This window comes from Tachysurus fulvidraco, chromosome 3 (genome assembly GCF_022655615.1).
Source record: "Tachysurus fulvidraco isolate hzauxx_2018 chromosome 3, HZAU_PFXX_2.0, whole genome shotgun sequence".
In the NCBI taxonomy this organism is placed as follows: Eukaryota; Metazoa; Chordata; class Actinopteri; order Siluriformes; family Bagridae; genus Tachysurus; species Tachysurus fulvidraco.
In genome coordinates, this window is record NC_062520.1 from 30,718,976 (window position 1) to 30,735,441 (window position 16,466).

Sequence of the window (16,466 nt, forward strand, 5' to 3'; positions counted from 1 at the left end):
AAGTTAAAGAATGTGTTAAAAACTTGGGTGTATTCATTGATAGCTCTCTGAAGCTGAACACACAGATAAATCATGTTGTAAAGTCTATTTTTTTCATCTGAGAAATCTGGCCGAGATGAGTCTCGAAATTGCAATTCATGCTCTCATATCATCAAGACTGGACTATTGTAATTCGGTATATAAAGGAATTAGTCAAGCCTCTATCTTACGGCTGCAGAAGGTTCAAAATGCTGCTGCAAGATTATTAATGAATATTAAAAAACATGAACACGTCACTCCGGCCCTGGTCTCCCTGCATTGGCTTCCGGTACAGTACAGGATTGATTTTAAGTTACTTTTACTGGTATATAAATCCCTGCATGGCCTTGCACAATCTTACTTATCAGATTTGATAGCTGAACATCAAACGGGAAGAACATTGAGATCAACAACTCAAAATTTACTTAAAATTTCAAGGAGCAAGTTAAGCCGGAAAGGGGATCGTGCATTTGCGGCAGTAGCACCTAGACTTTGGAATAGCTTACCCATGTAGGTCAGGGATGCTGATTCCATACACGTTTTTAAAATACAACTTAAGACATACTTGTTTTCCATGGCATATCTCTCTTGTTGAAATATTTGTTTTTATTTTTACTGTAAATGTGTGTACTGCTGTTATTAAAATTGTGTTTATTTGTATTTAAAGCACATTGGTCAACATGTGTTGTTTAAATAGTGCTATACAAATAAAGTTGACATTGACATTGACATCTGAACTATGATCAGGTGTATAGATGTTACGTACTGTATGTAAATATTTGCCCATAGGATCTACAGTAGCTCATAGAGTTTATGTAATGTTCTCGTTCAATACGATGTTGAACGCCACTTGGAAAACGGCGAGTGAAAAGACAATAAGTTGTCGCTGTTTTCTGTTTATGAATTAAAAAACAGAAAAACCTATTCAATCTCCCTCCTGCTTTAGTTTGTGGAATAGTTGTAGCTAGCAATTACAGGCACTTAGCAATTGTTTAGTGTTTCAGCAATAGAAATAATTTAATCAATTTTGATGTTTTCACTGTATATTTCAGCTATAATATACAAAAAAAAAGTGGGGAAATCCAGCTGAGGTTACCTCATGAACCTGTGTGTGTGTGTGTGTGTGTGTGTGTGTGTGTGTGTGTGTGTGTGTGTGTGTGTGTGTGTGTGTGTGTGTGTGTGTGTGTGTGTGTGTGTGTGTGTGTGTGTGTGTGTGTGTGTGTGTGTGTGTGTGTGTGTGTGTGTGTGTGTGTGTGTGTGTGTGTGTGTGTGTGTGTGTGTGTGTGTTTTCCTGGAAGCAGAGCGCCATCTTAGATCAACATGGAGGGGGGTTTAAACTGGAAAACACAAGGAGAAACTAAAACTATTCTTTCGGCTTGAAAATGATTTAGTGCAGCTTGTGATATGATATATTTTGAAGTATTCCGGATTTTGTTTCGAAAAAAAGTGTATATTAGTTAAGTTGGGTGTTTTGTTTTAAAACCTAGTTTGTTTTTGTTTACGTGTTAGCAAAGCTAGCTAGCTAGCTAACCTTCACTTCCAGTCGGCTATGGCGTCTTCCAATCCAGGTAAGTCATTCAGCGTATAACAATTAATATAAATAAACACAAATAATAAATTTTATCGTTTATAATAATATTATCGTTTATTGATTTATATCTATTTTAAACTAGCTACAAAGTGTTACAGGGGAAAATGAGCATGTTAGCATGTAGCTAGTGTCTAAATGTTTATTATGTCTATTCGCATTGACAGTGTTTGCTGCTTAAGTTACACATTTTATTTCATATTTTCTGTCATTTTTTTTAGCTCTGAGGCCCAAAAAAATAATATTTTTTTACGTTATTGTTGTTGTGTAGCTGTCAAAACGAGCAAGTTCCTGTTCGTTTAGCTAACCATGCTAGCGGGCCGAGATAATACTAATAGTAACACTGAGGGAAAAGTTTTTTAATATGACGACATTTTTTGATTATGTTACAGAATTTATGTGTTATAAATATTAGGTGTATCTGTCGAATGATAGCAGAATTACAACGTTATAAAACTAAAACAGCGGTTTTTTTATTTAATAACTATTAACCGGGTCGCTGTATGATTTTTACTTCATGACATTGTAGCTCCTTTTTAGTAAAAAAAAAAAGTAGTCAAACTAATCCGTTTTGTTTCCTTTACGTTTAAACTCCTATCGCGTTATTACTCTCCTTTTATAGCTACATTTTAATATTGTAGAAAAAAAAAACATCGATCCAACCAACATGGGCATTTTTTTACTGTAGAAAATTCAACCTTAAACTGTTCTTTACAGATGACAGCGTTAGAAAGTGCTGACACTGGAGACTCCTTCCTTCGATCAGTGTTAAACTTTAATCAGGTATTAGGGTAATATCAGGTGTCACAGGGCCTTTTTACACCCGGTCACTTCGTGTGTTGTCTCTGATCCGATAGCTATCAGATTTGTTAAAACTGTACCATTTACATCAGGCCACATAAACGCGTCTCGGCGAATCGGGTATCGATCCGATCTTTCTACTCCTGCCCAAAATGCTAATATATTTGCCCTCATTTCTGGGGTAATTGAAATGGAACATGCTTTGGTGTATACGGTTTTCAGAATGCGAAAAAACTGATTACGACGATTATGTTACAAAAAACAGCATTTACTGTTTGCTGCGTTTTCGCTGGCGGCAGCAGCGTGTTTTAAGACCCGACGAGACGCCTGAGTGAAAGATCACCTGCGAGTGACGTACTTCCGTTTGGGAGGAGTATAGCGCTGACGTATGTGGCTTGAACAACCACATTCATTTACACCTGTCCAGTTTCATCTGAAACGCGTCCCAGACCACCTCCTGAAGGGGTTCGAACCATCGGATTTATATCCGATGGTTCGAACCATCGGATTTATATCCGTCTCGAAAACGTTTCGGAGGGCAATTAGACCTGGTCTTTTTACCATCGGGTAGCTATCGGATCACAGAAAACGCAGGAAGTGACCAGGTGTAAAAAGCCCCACAGTGTGAACACAATGTGGTGTGTAATTTGTATGTATATTAGGAGTTTTGCTTGTTACGGTCACATGACGAGCTGCAGGTTTTGTCTTGATCATTTTAAGACAGAACGAAAGAGAGACAGACGAAGGAACGGTAATGATAGTAAGGATCCTATTTAATGAAAGCTCTTCTGCAAAACCCGTTTTTAATACACCGCCTTAGACGGACCGTATAATGACAACCATTATAAATAGTGCAGCGTCTCGTGTACCGTGCAGGATTCTGCTGCCATTTTTAATAACAGCTGGTGCTGCTTGATCTGACAGCCGAGCTGAACGCAAGGGTTTGTTTTTCCTGTGTGTTTTAAGATGTGTTGACATACGCCCTGGATTTCTTTTTCCAGACATGCCTGATCTGGGAATGTCAGTGCCAGCCGGATCTCACGCCAGCGCCGGAGCCCTCGTGCCGAAGAGCAGCAACAAACGTTCTGCCTCGTAAGTGTGGCGTCTGCAGAGTCGCTTTATCCGTACACATTTATTCGAATATTATTCTTAATAGTAGTAGAAGGAATGTTTTATTTATTCTTTTTTTTTTATTTCCGTTCAGCTCCGACTATGAAGATGATGATGGAGGGAAGCTCTTCAGGTGAGGGATCATCTCATTTAAAACTCTTTAATCTTCATTTATTTATTTTTTTTTCCTGTGTGTGAGTGCACCATTTCTCTTCTCCTTAAAACGAGCCCACCCGAGAGCCCACCCTTATTTCTGTTCGCTCTTCAGGTGTGACGATGAAACTGGCAACTCTAATGACAAGGAGCGGTTCGCCAGGTACTGATGGCTGGATGGAGACGTGGAAGGAGATGAGCAGAGACGGTGGCGTCTCTCTCTCTCTTCTCCCTGCTCTTCTATCCACCTGTCTGTTTTCCTGTCTTTGGATTAATAAGCCAGCCGGCATGTTTGTCTGCCTGCTTCATCTCTCTGTATACAGAGGTGTTTGTTTGGTATTGGTTCTGTCTATGCATTACTCTCACTTCGAACGAGTCTGAGTCTGTAATCTTAGCAAACCGACTGTCTCTGTCCTTCCAGGTCTGTCTGTTAACTTAAGACACATCTGTTGTTCCAGAGCTGTCTTTAACAAACCGTCAGTCTCCCTGCTCTGCGACTTATAAGAGAAATCAAGCATCGAATTGCATGTTCACTTTCTGAAATCTTTTCTTTTGAGCACTTGACCTCTCTTCTCCCCCCCCCTCTTTCCCTCCTTCCATCTGTCTGTCTGTCTCTCTCCGTTTCTGCTTCTCAGGTGACCCGAAGAGATCTTTCCTTTCCTTCACCTGCTATGTCACTCACACACTCCAGTCCCAAAACTCATCCTTTTGTTTGGAAAGATTAGACATATTTGAATTTCTTCACCTTTCACACGTTTTTTTTTTCTTCTTCTTTATTCTCTTTTCTCTCCCAGTCTTTTTTTTTTTTTTTTTTTTTTTACACTTGATCTCGCTGTATCATCTCACTCATTCATTTCATATCTTGCTTGTATGCATTGGTGACCTTTTGATCCCAGGGAGAACCACAGCGAGATCGAGCGACGCAGGCGCAACAAGATGACCGCATACATCACAGAGCTGTCGGAGATGGTGCCCACGTGCAACGCGTTGGCACGGAAACCGGACAAGCTCACCATCCTGCGCATGGCTGTGTCGCACATGAAGACTCTGAAGGGCAGCGGCAACACTGGAACAGACGGCACATACAAGCCATCTTTCCTCACAGATCAGGTTTCTGTCTTGCGCGCGCGCGCACACACACACACACACACACACCTGTTTTATGTTAATGTTTATGCTGAATTCCAATATTAACAAATGAGGACACACCTCTCTCTCTGTAGCTCCTACTAGAGTAAATATATACACTATATATATATATATATATATATATATATATATATATATATATATTGTGTAACAAACTATTTGTAGCAATCAGTGTTAACTAGAAAGCCTTTCTCAAACCTGTAACCCCTGACCTACACACCCATCCGATTCTAAATCACTCCACGCATAAAGTTGGAGAGTCACGTGGCTCTTCTAGCCAGCACGGATTGGCCTAGGACGTGTTTAAACTCTCAGATAATAACGAAATCGGCGTCAATCCTGACCGTCACCCTGTCTGTCTGCAGGAGTTGAAGCACCTGATACTGGAGGCAGCAGACGGCTTCCTCTTTGTGGTGTCGTGCGAGAGCGGGCGTGTGGTATACGTCTCCGACTCTGTCACGCCAGTGTTGAATCAGACGCAGTCCGATTGGCTCGGCTCGTCTCTGTACGATCAGCTCCACCCTGAAGACAAGGACAAACTGAGAGAACAGCTGTCCACCACTGAGAACAACAACAGCGGTGAGGGATCTCTCCGTCTCTGTCTGTCTTCCTGTATCTCTTCCTGTATCTCTTCCTGCCTACTTTACTCTCTCTCTCTCTTCTGATCTGAATCAGGCCGCATGCTGGATCTGAAGACAGGCACGGTGAAGAAGGAGGGAAGCCAGTCGTCCGTGAGAATGAGCATGGGGGCGCGACGCTCGTTTATCTGCAGAATGAGGTGAGACGTCAGTAGTGCGCACGCCATGTTGCGCACGCCGAAGTACAGTCTTATAAGCAATCTCAGGAACAGGCCAGGCTGATTGATTTCACGGCTTATTTCAGTCAGACTGTTGGCTTTCGGTGACTCTTCTGTTCTTGCGTTTTCCTTTTACAGCCACAGAACATCAGTGTGCTCATGTGTTAAGTGTCGAATGCTTGTCTCTTAGGTGCGGTTCGAGTCCTGTGGAGCCCATGACCATGAACAGACTCGGCATTCTAAAGAGCAGAAACAGGTAATAGCCCTAAAACTCCTTGTTTTCTCCTGTTTGTTTTAATGTGTGTGTGTGTGTGATTTTTTTTTTCTTTTATATATATATATGTATGTGTGTATATTTTTCTATATTTGTATGTGAGGTGTGGCTTGGGTCCTGCTAAAGAAGGAGAGCCTCAGTACGTGGTGGTGCATTGCACAGGATATATCCGATCCTGGCCTCCTACAGGTAACACACACATACACACACGCATACACACACGCATACACACACGCATACACACAGTAGCACTTTTGTCTACACAGGCTTGTCTGTCCCGAGTGCAGTCGGATCTCCAGGGTTCCACTGTTCAGGTGTCTCAATAATTATTTTTCAGGTGTTTCTCTGTCTGAAGAAGAGTGTGAGACCGGACAGGGCAACCGCTACTGTCTAGTAGCTATAGGAAGGCTGCAGGTAGGTGTGTCTGTCTCTGTGGGGGTGGGGTGTCTGGGTGTCTGGGTGTGCGTGTGTGTCTGGGTGTGGGGGTGTGTCTGGGTGTGTGTCTGGGTGTGGGGGTGTGTCTGGGGGTGTGTCTGGGTGTGGGGGTGTGTCTGGGTGTGGGGGTGTGTCTGGGGGTGTGTCTGGGTGTGGGGGTGTGTCTGGGTGTGGGGGTGTGTCTGGGTGTGGGTGTGTCAGTCCTGAATTCCGTAGCTTCTTTAACTTACTCATCCCGTCATCCTTATCCGCATGTCTGTCGTCTAGGTGACGTGTTGCCCCAGCGACAACAACATGAGCACGATCAGTGTACCGGTGGAGTTTATCTCTCGGCACAATTGTCAGGGGACGTTTACGTTCGTGGATCATCGCTGTGTGGCTACAGTTGGCTACCAGCCACAGGTAGGTCTCAGACAAATGTGCCGGTGTGACTTCTGAACTAGGGCTGGGCAATATGGCTGAAAACTGTATCACGATATCAGTGTGTCATATCGGTCGATATCGATAATTATTGATATTTTTTATGACACCTTTAAAATAAGGACCAGGAGAAAAATATATTAGATATAAACATTTTTATTGTAAACTTAACCTTCCTCTGATCAGAATCCCCTCAGTTATTAAGACAGAAATGTCGACAACCAGGAAACCTCCAATAATTATAATGTAAACATGAGTCTAAAGTCACAACGAACACTTAACTATTATCTCTTAACATTTAAGGTGCAAAATGAAAGAAAATGTAAGAAATGCTTAATAAGGTGTAATAAAATAGTGCAAAGTGTTAAATATAAACACAGAGAAACCTGAGAGTTTAGTGTTAGGAAGTTCACTAGCTGTTCACCTTCTGGTGAATAAAGTGTGTAAAATATGTGCAGTGTTTTGTAAAGAGAAATAAAACCGAGGTAGACTGAGATACGTCTGTAATATAAAACACAAACCTGATACACTACAGTAACATAAAGTAACAGCAGACCGGCATGAGACAACGATGTGGCGCAACCAAACCTGATACTGTTACATGATTGGCTGTTAGCGTGTCACTCCTTACGTTGCTAGGTTACCAGAGAGCGAGTGCCTTTGTTGCGAGTGCTTCGCAACCTCTGTTTTTCCGAGGAAGAATAAAAAAAATATCAAATGTTTTATCGAACAAATTTTTTATTGATATCGATCACGTGTCTATCGCGATACATATCGTTATCGTTTTATCGCCCAGCCCAATTCTGAACTAAAAGAACGGGTTTTGTTATTTTTCTGATGGACATACTAGCTGTTTATATAGACCATATTTTGGTGTGTGTAGGATCTTCTGGGAAAGAACTTTCTAGAATTGGCTCATCCTGAAGACCAGGGACTCCTGAGGGACAGCCTTCAGCAGGTGTGTTCTTGTAAATGGTCAAAGGAAAATACACATTGTATGAAACCCAGCATTTGATAGTCTTTAGGGATGATGATGATGATGATGATGATGAAATTGCGTGCACGTTTCCACTGACTTAACCTTCGAACTCCGTATCCAGGTGGTCAAGCTCCGGGGTCAGGTTCTGTCCGTGATGTTTCGCTTCTGCACGAAATCAGGCGAGTGGATCCTGATGCGGACGAGCTCCTTCACTTTCCAGAATCCGTACTCGGAGGAGATCGAATACATCATCTGTACCAACACTAATGTCAAGTGAGCATGTACACGCAACGTACACGCAACGTACATGCAACGTACACGCAATGTACACGCAACGTAAACGCAACGTACGCACAACGCACACACTGCGGTGCTCGTTTAAGGAAAGAAGTTATATCATCAAATATATTCGTCTACCCTCGACCAGACACACACAGCAATATGTACAGGTTTTACAGACAGGAGCCAGAAGGATGAACAGGTAGATAACAGGAAAGACTGGAAAGTTGTACAGAGGAGATAATAGATAGATAGACGGATTAAGATGGATAGATAGATGGACGGACGGACGGACGGAGCAAACCAAGTGTATCAGAATTTAAGCAGATTTGCACATTTTACAATTTGATGTATGTTTTGCGTGAACGTTTCTTTATTTTCTCGACAAAACATCTGAACGGATTGCTATGAGAGCAGCATTGTGCCCCTGAATGGGGAAGAAATGCGTGTGTGAAAGACAGAGACAGCCGGATTGATAGCAAATAAACAGATGGAAGTGTAAATAGTGTAAATCCACTTTGGTCTTGGATCTTCACTTCTCCCCTAATCCCTCCATCCCTCTTTGACAGTAAAGCTCCGAATCAGGACTCTCTCCCCCCTCTGTCCTCCCCCAGGGGGGCATTGCCTGCCCCTCTGGGGCAGAACAGCCCCAGCTGCCCCCCAGCCTCCAGCCCGGGGCAAGCAAAACATAGCAGGTGAGACCAGATAACCCCATTATACCCCCTCGTGCCCTTCTTTCCAACCCCCGAAAAGGACTGCCCTCTACATCAGTCCTTCTGCTTTTCTCTCTATCTCCCTGGCTCTTCCTGTATCTTTCTCTCTGAGTTGTGTAGCTCTAATCAGCATGACCACACAGGGTAGTTTGGGGTGTCTGTGGTTCCCGGAGTTGGTGTCCAGGGTTATGGGATGCTGTTTCCTGGGTGACTGGTTTATTGGTCATTGGTGGCGGGCTACAGCGATTGGCAGGTCGTGGCTGTTCTGACTGTGCTTTCTGTTCCTCCGTCATGTGTCTGTGTTGTAGGCAGCTTCAGCAACAACAACAGGCTGAGATGGAGGGTGGAGGGAGAGAGGAAATCTATGAGGCCGGACAGGTGGCTCTTCCTCAGGTAAACCTACAGTGATAAACTACACCTACTAATTACTAATGGGTCCAGAGCGATGGTGAACATGTGGTAAGGTGATGGATGGATGGATGGATGGAATGATTTTAAAGATTGTTGTATGGATGGAAAGAAGGATGAGGTTTGCTTCAGTGCATGGCTGGAAGGACAAACACATTTTCTTCTGACTGATTGTTAACAGATTTTTCGATGAAAGGTTATTGATGGAGTGATGAGTGGCTGATTTGGTGGAAAGACTAATAGATGGTAGAATGATGGGTGGAAAGGTTGTTGGTGTCATGAACAACGGGCGATTGGAAAGTTAGATGGGTGGAAAGGATATTCATGCAATAATTTCCACTTTATAATAATTTGCACTCTATAGATGTATAAGCCCTATGTATGTCCTCTGACTCCTCCCACCCAGACATGTCCCTCTTGTTGTCTTGTATTGATGGAATGATAGAAGGTTCAGTTGGGTGGAAAGATGGATGAAAAGGTGTTAGATGGGGAATTAGTTTGGATGGACAGACACAGATGGATGGATGAATCATTCACCCTGTCACTCTTTCCAACTCCCAGGTCGCAGTGCCGCCAGTAGGACCAGATCCAAGTAAGGCTGAACACACACACACACACACACCTGTTATCTCTGGTAATAAGAACTAATAACCACACATTTTGTCACCAGTGTACATATTTAAATGCAGTCGACAGATCGCTGCTGTTTTGCAGGTTCTGGGTTCTGTTGATTTTTTGATGGTCCCTTATTACAGTCAAATAGGTCTTTTGTCCATACATAGTGAGTTGAAGCCCATAAAAAAATTTTTAATACTTATTTTCTCCCATTACTTTCTCAGCTCATTCTAAGGTTTTGTCCTCCGGTGCACCCCCTACTGGACAGCAGGTTTATAGTCCTGCCTCATTCGGCACTAACCCACGTGCTGAGCCCTTCAGGTACCCCGCTCAGGCACAATAGTGAAGTAGTAAATGTTTGTGTCATTAAATAACGTATCGCATGGATCAACTGTGCGTCCGTGTCGTTTTTCCAGGCAAGCTCCGTTAGCAACCCAGATGTTGTCCCACATGTCACGTCAGAGCGCCCCCTCTGGTCTCCCTGTGAACAGCGGCAGCCCAGTTCAGACACCGAACGCAAACCCTGTGACCCCTGCAGCATGGGCTCATCCACGGGCTCCTTTCAGCACACAGGTCATTAATCATCATCTTCATCATATCAGAAAAGGACAATTTTTTTTGTAGTTTAATAGATTAAGTTTAAAGCGTCTCTTTGTGACCTGCAGGCAGGGAAGAGTCAGTCACCACAATTTTCTGTGGGAAATTTTAACGCCCCCCCTTCCTCCTCTGCATCCTCCTCTTTTGGACAAATGGGCGGAGCCTCAGCAAATGTAGCAGCCAACACGAGTAATTACTCTCAGATGAACGCCCGCAATCACCAGTCCACTAACGGATACGGTAAGAACTCAAAGATGACCGACTGTATTTAGCTTTCTGTGTGTGTGTCTGTGTGTGTGTGTGTGTCTGTGTGTGTGTGTCTGTCTGTCTGTCTGTGTGTGTGTGTGTGTGTGTGTGTCTGTCTGTCTGTGTGTCTGTGTGTGTGTGTGTCTGTCTGTGTGTGTGTGTGTGTCTCAGTCACAGTCTCATACGTTTGCTCTCTCTCTCCCACACCCCAGGTGATGTGAGCCAGTCAGGGCAGCAGTTCTCCTCCAGACCAGCAGAGGCAGCAGCGTGGCAGCAGTGGCAAACTCAACCGCATCCACACAACTCAGCAGACACACATCCTCATATACAGAACAGCCAACCTGAGATGTTTACCGTGAGTATTATATATGCACTACACACACACACACACACACACACACACACACACACACACACATACTGCAGTAATTAAATGAACACGATGCTCTATACATAGACGTATCACACATTATTACTCGCCTACCTGAAACAGGATATTGTAGTTTCACATCAGCAGGTCACTCGGACGCTATTGTAGTGAGTAAGACACACGACAAGGTCGGTCACACACATGATCATTAGCACAGCATTTAAGACATGTCAGGTCATCCTTAAAAATATTCTTGTTTGCCGTAACCCGACCGACCCTGTCAATTTAGGACTCTTCAAAAAAATAATACAAAAGCAATAAAATAATAATTATTATATTTTAGTAAGTATTGTAAATATAAAAATTGCCTAGGCCTACATACAAACGAAGGCTACGCTCTTTCTTTTAAATAAAAACCCGTGACATCATCTATGTTTACACTATTGGTTACCGGATGTCACACTACGGCCTGTGCGTTCACTTCGTCTCATTCTCTCATTCACGGTCAGAGTCGACGGTTCGCGCTCGGTAATGATGACTGCGGCTGCAGTAAACAAAATGTTCGCGTCACCGTTCTGAGTCATACGGGTTCGGGCGCTATAATACATCTAAAAAAATTCATTAAAACAGCTCGACACCGCTTTAACTTGGCACGAAGTTCTGGAAAAACTGTCCGGCATCAAAATAAGGTTCGCAATGATGCGCCCGAAGGCACGGGTTGAAGACCCAGTCAGTGACGTCATGATATGCTAATTTGTTTAAAGTCATACCTACGTAATCACCATCACCAAACTTGTACCCTTTTTTTTTTTTACACCGAAACTTCAAAAAAAATCTTTACCTATCTACGACCCTTTTTTTTTTTTTTTTTTTTTTTTTTTTTTACTGTTACTGCAAACCAAAATATTTTTAAGCATGGGCTCAGTAAGACACACAGACATCATCCTAGTGTGTAACAGTAGGTACTAGAACAGGGAGCCGCGTCTGTCAATAGGCCACAAAGGTACTAATGAGGTACGGTACAGAGATTTGAGTTTACTTTGCTCAGACACAGACATATCTCCATGGAAGCTGTGCCCCAATTACTTATTTATTTATTTGTTTGTGTATTTGTTTATCCCCCTGCAGGATGTTTTGTCCATGCTGGATTCTTCTGCGAACTTCAGCAACGAAGACTTCACCGAAATGCCCATGTTCCCTCCATTTCCTGAGTGATCTCTTTAATCGTTCTTTCACCTCTTCTTTTTCTTCTTCTCTAGTTTCTCAAGGAACAAAACAAGGGGAGATTTGTCGAAACCTTTATTTTTTTCATAGAGTAAGAGGTTTCCTCTACGGAGGAAGCAGCCGTGTTCTAATAACCACGCACAAGTGCACAAAGTGAGCACAATCAGTCCAACACACTGAGTTCGGTTTCTCCCGTGCGCCCCCAGAGGCACGCACAAACACACGCACACCCCGACCGAGACCTTCGCAGGTTTTATCCCAAACACAAGGAATGTTTCGACGTTCGATTTTACGTTCGGTAGCAATAATCGTTTGATATTTTACAAAACGACCATAGCATAATAGATATATTTTTGTATAAAGCGGTGGTCCTTATCCTGCCTTCCAAACGGGGACTGCCTTTACTGCACTGCCTAAAAAACGCTACCTATGTAGGACGCCCCCTGCTGAGCAGAGCACAGAGGTAGCGACGACGTTTTAACAACGATGCTAATCGTATCATATAGACGATGACAGACACGTGCCTAAGGGAATTCACACGCAAGGAACAATCACTGTATTAGAAAAGAAATGAAAGAAAAGTGCAGAATTGTCCTTATTACAAAGAAGTCTATAAGCACAACTGTGGTGCTCAGTTATTCAGTTTTGTTTCTTCATCTTTGGCGATTACTTGTTCAAAACCTTTTCCCCTAAACGCCTCATGAATGCGATTGTATATACAATTTATTTTTTTTAATTAAAAAAAAAAGTAATTAAAGGTAATTACATTTGTATTTAATTCCGCAGGCAAATATGTTTCTTTCTTTTTTTTGTGTGTGTGCATGTGCATGTGCGTGTGTGTGTGTGTGTGTGTGTGTGTGTGTGTGTGTGTGTATACACAATTGTTTTTTGAATATTGTTCCTAATTTAAAAAAAAAAAACACCCAATACATCAGATGAAATCGAGCTGTTTAAATATAATCACCTGCTTTGTTACAGAATCATGGAATTAATTTTGGCTTGTGGCTTTTTTTTTTTTTGCTTTTTTTTTAATTAAGTTTATTCATAATAATGATGTCCGGGGGCGTGTCTGGGGGCGTGGCCTGAAAATGTTGCAAATATTGAATTATTCAATAGCTTAAATCTGTGATGCTCAGATTTTTTACTTTTCCCTTGTCAAAGGTGTTTGCATGTGTTTCCATTTGTTCTTCTCTACTTTATTCTTCAGATGAAATTTACAATCCAAAGATTCCAGTGTTTGTTTTTTTTTTTTGCCACTTCGAAACGTTACGTGCACGACGGATATCTAAGTATCTAAAAGTCTAGACACGATGTTAAAACTGCAGCTTTTTTGTGATTCAGTGAAAAGGGGGGAAAAACATTATATTTGTTTCCAGCTTTAACGTGCAAATGATTGTATAACGTATACAATGAACCAAAAACCCAGAATATCATAGCTGCATAAGTATGTACACCCTGTGAGATCATTATAAAGGAGCTGTAGGTCTTTCTGACGCTCCTTACGTGTGATTACCATCTCCTGCGAATCCTTTATCTGAATACAGAGCCGAGAAAAACTTTTATATGGAAACGTTTGGTAACTGTAGATTGTCTGATGAACACGGTGAAGCATGGGGTGGTGGTGGTGGTGGTGGTGGTGGTGGTGGTGGCGGCAGCGTCATGTTTTGAGGAACTGGGGTTTTAGTGAAGGTGAATGCGATCATGAACAGCTCCAACCCCAGTGTGTTTTTGGCTCCGTGATGTCCAGGTAAAAGTTTTTACACTGCAGAGAAATATTCCCTTATGCAATCAGGTCAAAGAGTGCTTATTTATTTATTTATTTATTTTTGAAAATGATCCACACTATCGTACAGCTCGTCATTTTTACGTTAAAGCTGGAAACGTTCTGATATTATTTTATCCCTTTTTTTTTAATATATATATATATTTTTTCACACATCAAAAAAAATCCTGCTCTTTTACCAGGAGTGTAGTTTATATCCCTTTTGCATTTCTTTTCATCCTTCTCTCTTCCTCTCTATGAACTTCGAAAGAAGTCTTCAATCCAAAGACTCGTGTTTTTGTTTTTTTTGTTTTTTTTTTGTAGTTGCTTTTAAGTGGATTCTTTTTTCTTTTTTTTAAAGAATTGGTTACATGTTTGTTAAGGGGCGTGTCTTACTTGTGATCTGATTTGCATATGCAAATTAGGCAGGAGGGATGTGACGAGGTTGATCGATTTTATTCTTGTTTTTTTTTTTTTTAATTGTTGTTGTTTTTCATTAGTTTGTTTTTAAACCAGTACTGCAGTCGTGAAAATGCAGTTTATATATGAACGTAAATTAAAAAAATAAAAATATATATATATATGTGTATAAATGTTAAAGAGAAATTGGCTTTTTGTATTAAATTGTTATATTGTCAAAAAGAAATATGCTTTTCCTGGTATTTTGTGAGGTAGGTTATTAGTAAGACATCGGAGGCGTACAGATGTACAAACAGGTTAAATGTTAATATATTCAAGAATCCAAGTCTGTATCTTTTTTTTTTTCTTTTTTTTTTCTTTCCACACAGAAGAGGAAGATCGGCTTGCAGGCTATTGTAAAATTTATCAGTGAATCCCCTTGAGGTATATCTGATCTTTTGCAACTGTCAGGATTACATCAGGTGTCTTAGGTTCTGCCAGTCACCAAGCCAAAAAGCCTTAAATTCGGGGTCCGATCATGGAGGACGGGCGTAAAACCTCCCAGCAGGCCACAGCTCCATTTCTCAAAGACTTAACCAGTTTAGTGTTAATCGTTTAAACACCCGTCGTGTCCTCATGTATCTGGATTTTCTGACATTTGAGATGCGGATCATGAGAACGACGACGGAGGAAAGTTTTAAGAGAGGCAGAACTTGTCGGGGCAAGAAATGAAATCACTACAGTCTTTGTTCCAGACTCATAGCATGGATATTATTTTCCTGTAACACGACACATCCCACTGGACTGGTACTAATGTGTAAGGAATATACGGTTGGATTTCATGTCATTTCATGCAGCAGAAGTCATGTAATGTAAGGTGATTTACACAGAGTAACCCCCCCCCCTATTAGTATATTTGATCATCTGATATATTTCTTTAACACTCCATTACCAGTGTTTAATATGTTGCACGAGAAACATAGTCACTCTTGGTATAAATCTGAACGAGGTGAATTATTATTGTTCCGTCGTCAGCAGCTGGATGGCTGGAGTTTGGAGCAGGTCCAATGTGTGTTTTTGCTTCATGTCTTGCTCGCTTCAGTCATGTAATAATCCCCAAACACCATGTTGGTCACCAAACTCCACATTTTAAGTATTCATTGGGGACGCAGGTGCTCTGTGTGTGGACACTAAAACTTTCAGCATAAGTAATAGAAGTAGCCAAAGGAGATTAAGATCAACAGGGTCAGTTACGTACAAGGAATTTAGTCCTCGCCATCCAGAAGGCATTATCTTTATCTAATAATCACATTAGAGCCAATCAACAACGTTTTTTTTTTTTAGTGAATTTAATTCGGACAGAGCTCAATAATTAATAGAGATCTACAACTACAACTAGAGGAGAAGGATAGAAACAAGGGATGAAGATGGGTTAGTTCATCAAATCAAGGACTGAAGAATCATCATTTTTAATGGACTTTATGGACCTTCATATAGGATTTTGTGGATAAAGGTGTGTTGAATTTAAATCTCTACGTATCTATTAGACAAACGTTTGAATTTTAAGAGGGAATTGGTGCTCTTTAAGGATCTTAAAAATGGAGCCAGGCTTTATTGAGTCTCGGAGGCATCTGAAGATGATATTTTAGACACTTTGGAGATTTAAGATGATATTTTTAAATCAAATAAATTACAGTAATAAAGTCCTGAAGATGAGAATTTAAGTGGTTCTGGATTTGGGCTTCGTACATTTGTGAATTCTAATTTTTATCTGTTCTTCAGTGTTTTATTGATTGATTGATTGATTGGGATCTGTTTATTGGATGTTATTTGGGTAAGGGGAAAAAGCAATAAATTTGTACAAATTTGGGTCCCCAAACACAATGGCAATAAATTTGGGTCCCCAAACACGATGCCAATAGATTTGGGTCCCCAAACACGATGACATTGAATCAATCCCTCAGATAACACACTTTAAAACAACCAAAATATTATCTTTTATATCTTTTCCCCAGTGGATGGACCAAACATGGCTATTCCTCCTGCTGAGTCATGGCAAGATGTGGACGTGGACTTGGGCTTCGCTATTTTTTTCTTCTTGCTTCTCTGTGTGTTCCTGCTTGTCAGCAT

General features: G+C 41.5%; 1 protein-coding gene across 3 annotated transcripts; it reads left to right on the top strand.

Moving 5' to 3' along the window:
- The first annotated feature begins 1,299 nt into the window (after positions 1-1,299).
- Positions 1,300-14,530, top strand: arnt (aryl hydrocarbon receptor nuclear translocator). 3 transcript variants are annotated; one of them, XM_027171601.2, is made up of 21 exons: positions 1,300-1,586; positions 3,409-3,499; positions 3,612-3,650; positions 3,786-3,833; positions 4,567-4,780; positions 5,185-5,398; positions 5,495-5,597; positions 5,806-5,871; positions 5,993-6,078; positions 6,227-6,303; positions 6,592-6,726; positions 7,628-7,702; positions 7,845-7,996; positions 8,572-8,697; positions 9,024-9,108; positions 9,685-9,715; positions 9,963-10,059; positions 10,155-10,311; positions 10,404-10,575; positions 10,794-10,936; positions 12,080-14,530. In XM_027171601.2, exons 1-21 carry the CDS (start codon positions 1,568-1,570, stop codon positions 12,164-12,166), a joined length of 2,217 nt encoding a protein of 738 aa, XP_027027402.1. In that variant the 5' UTR covers positions 1,300-1,567; the 3' UTR covers positions 12,167-14,530. The 3 variants fall into 3 exon arrangements, with proteins under 3 accessions (XP_027027402.1, XP_027027404.1, XP_027027405.1); XM_027171603.2 differs by lacking the exon at positions 3,786-3,833; XM_027171604.2 differs by lacking the exon at positions 8,572-8,697 and having other exon boundaries at positions 1,301-1,586.
- Positions 14,531-16,466: the final 1,936 nt, after the last annotated feature.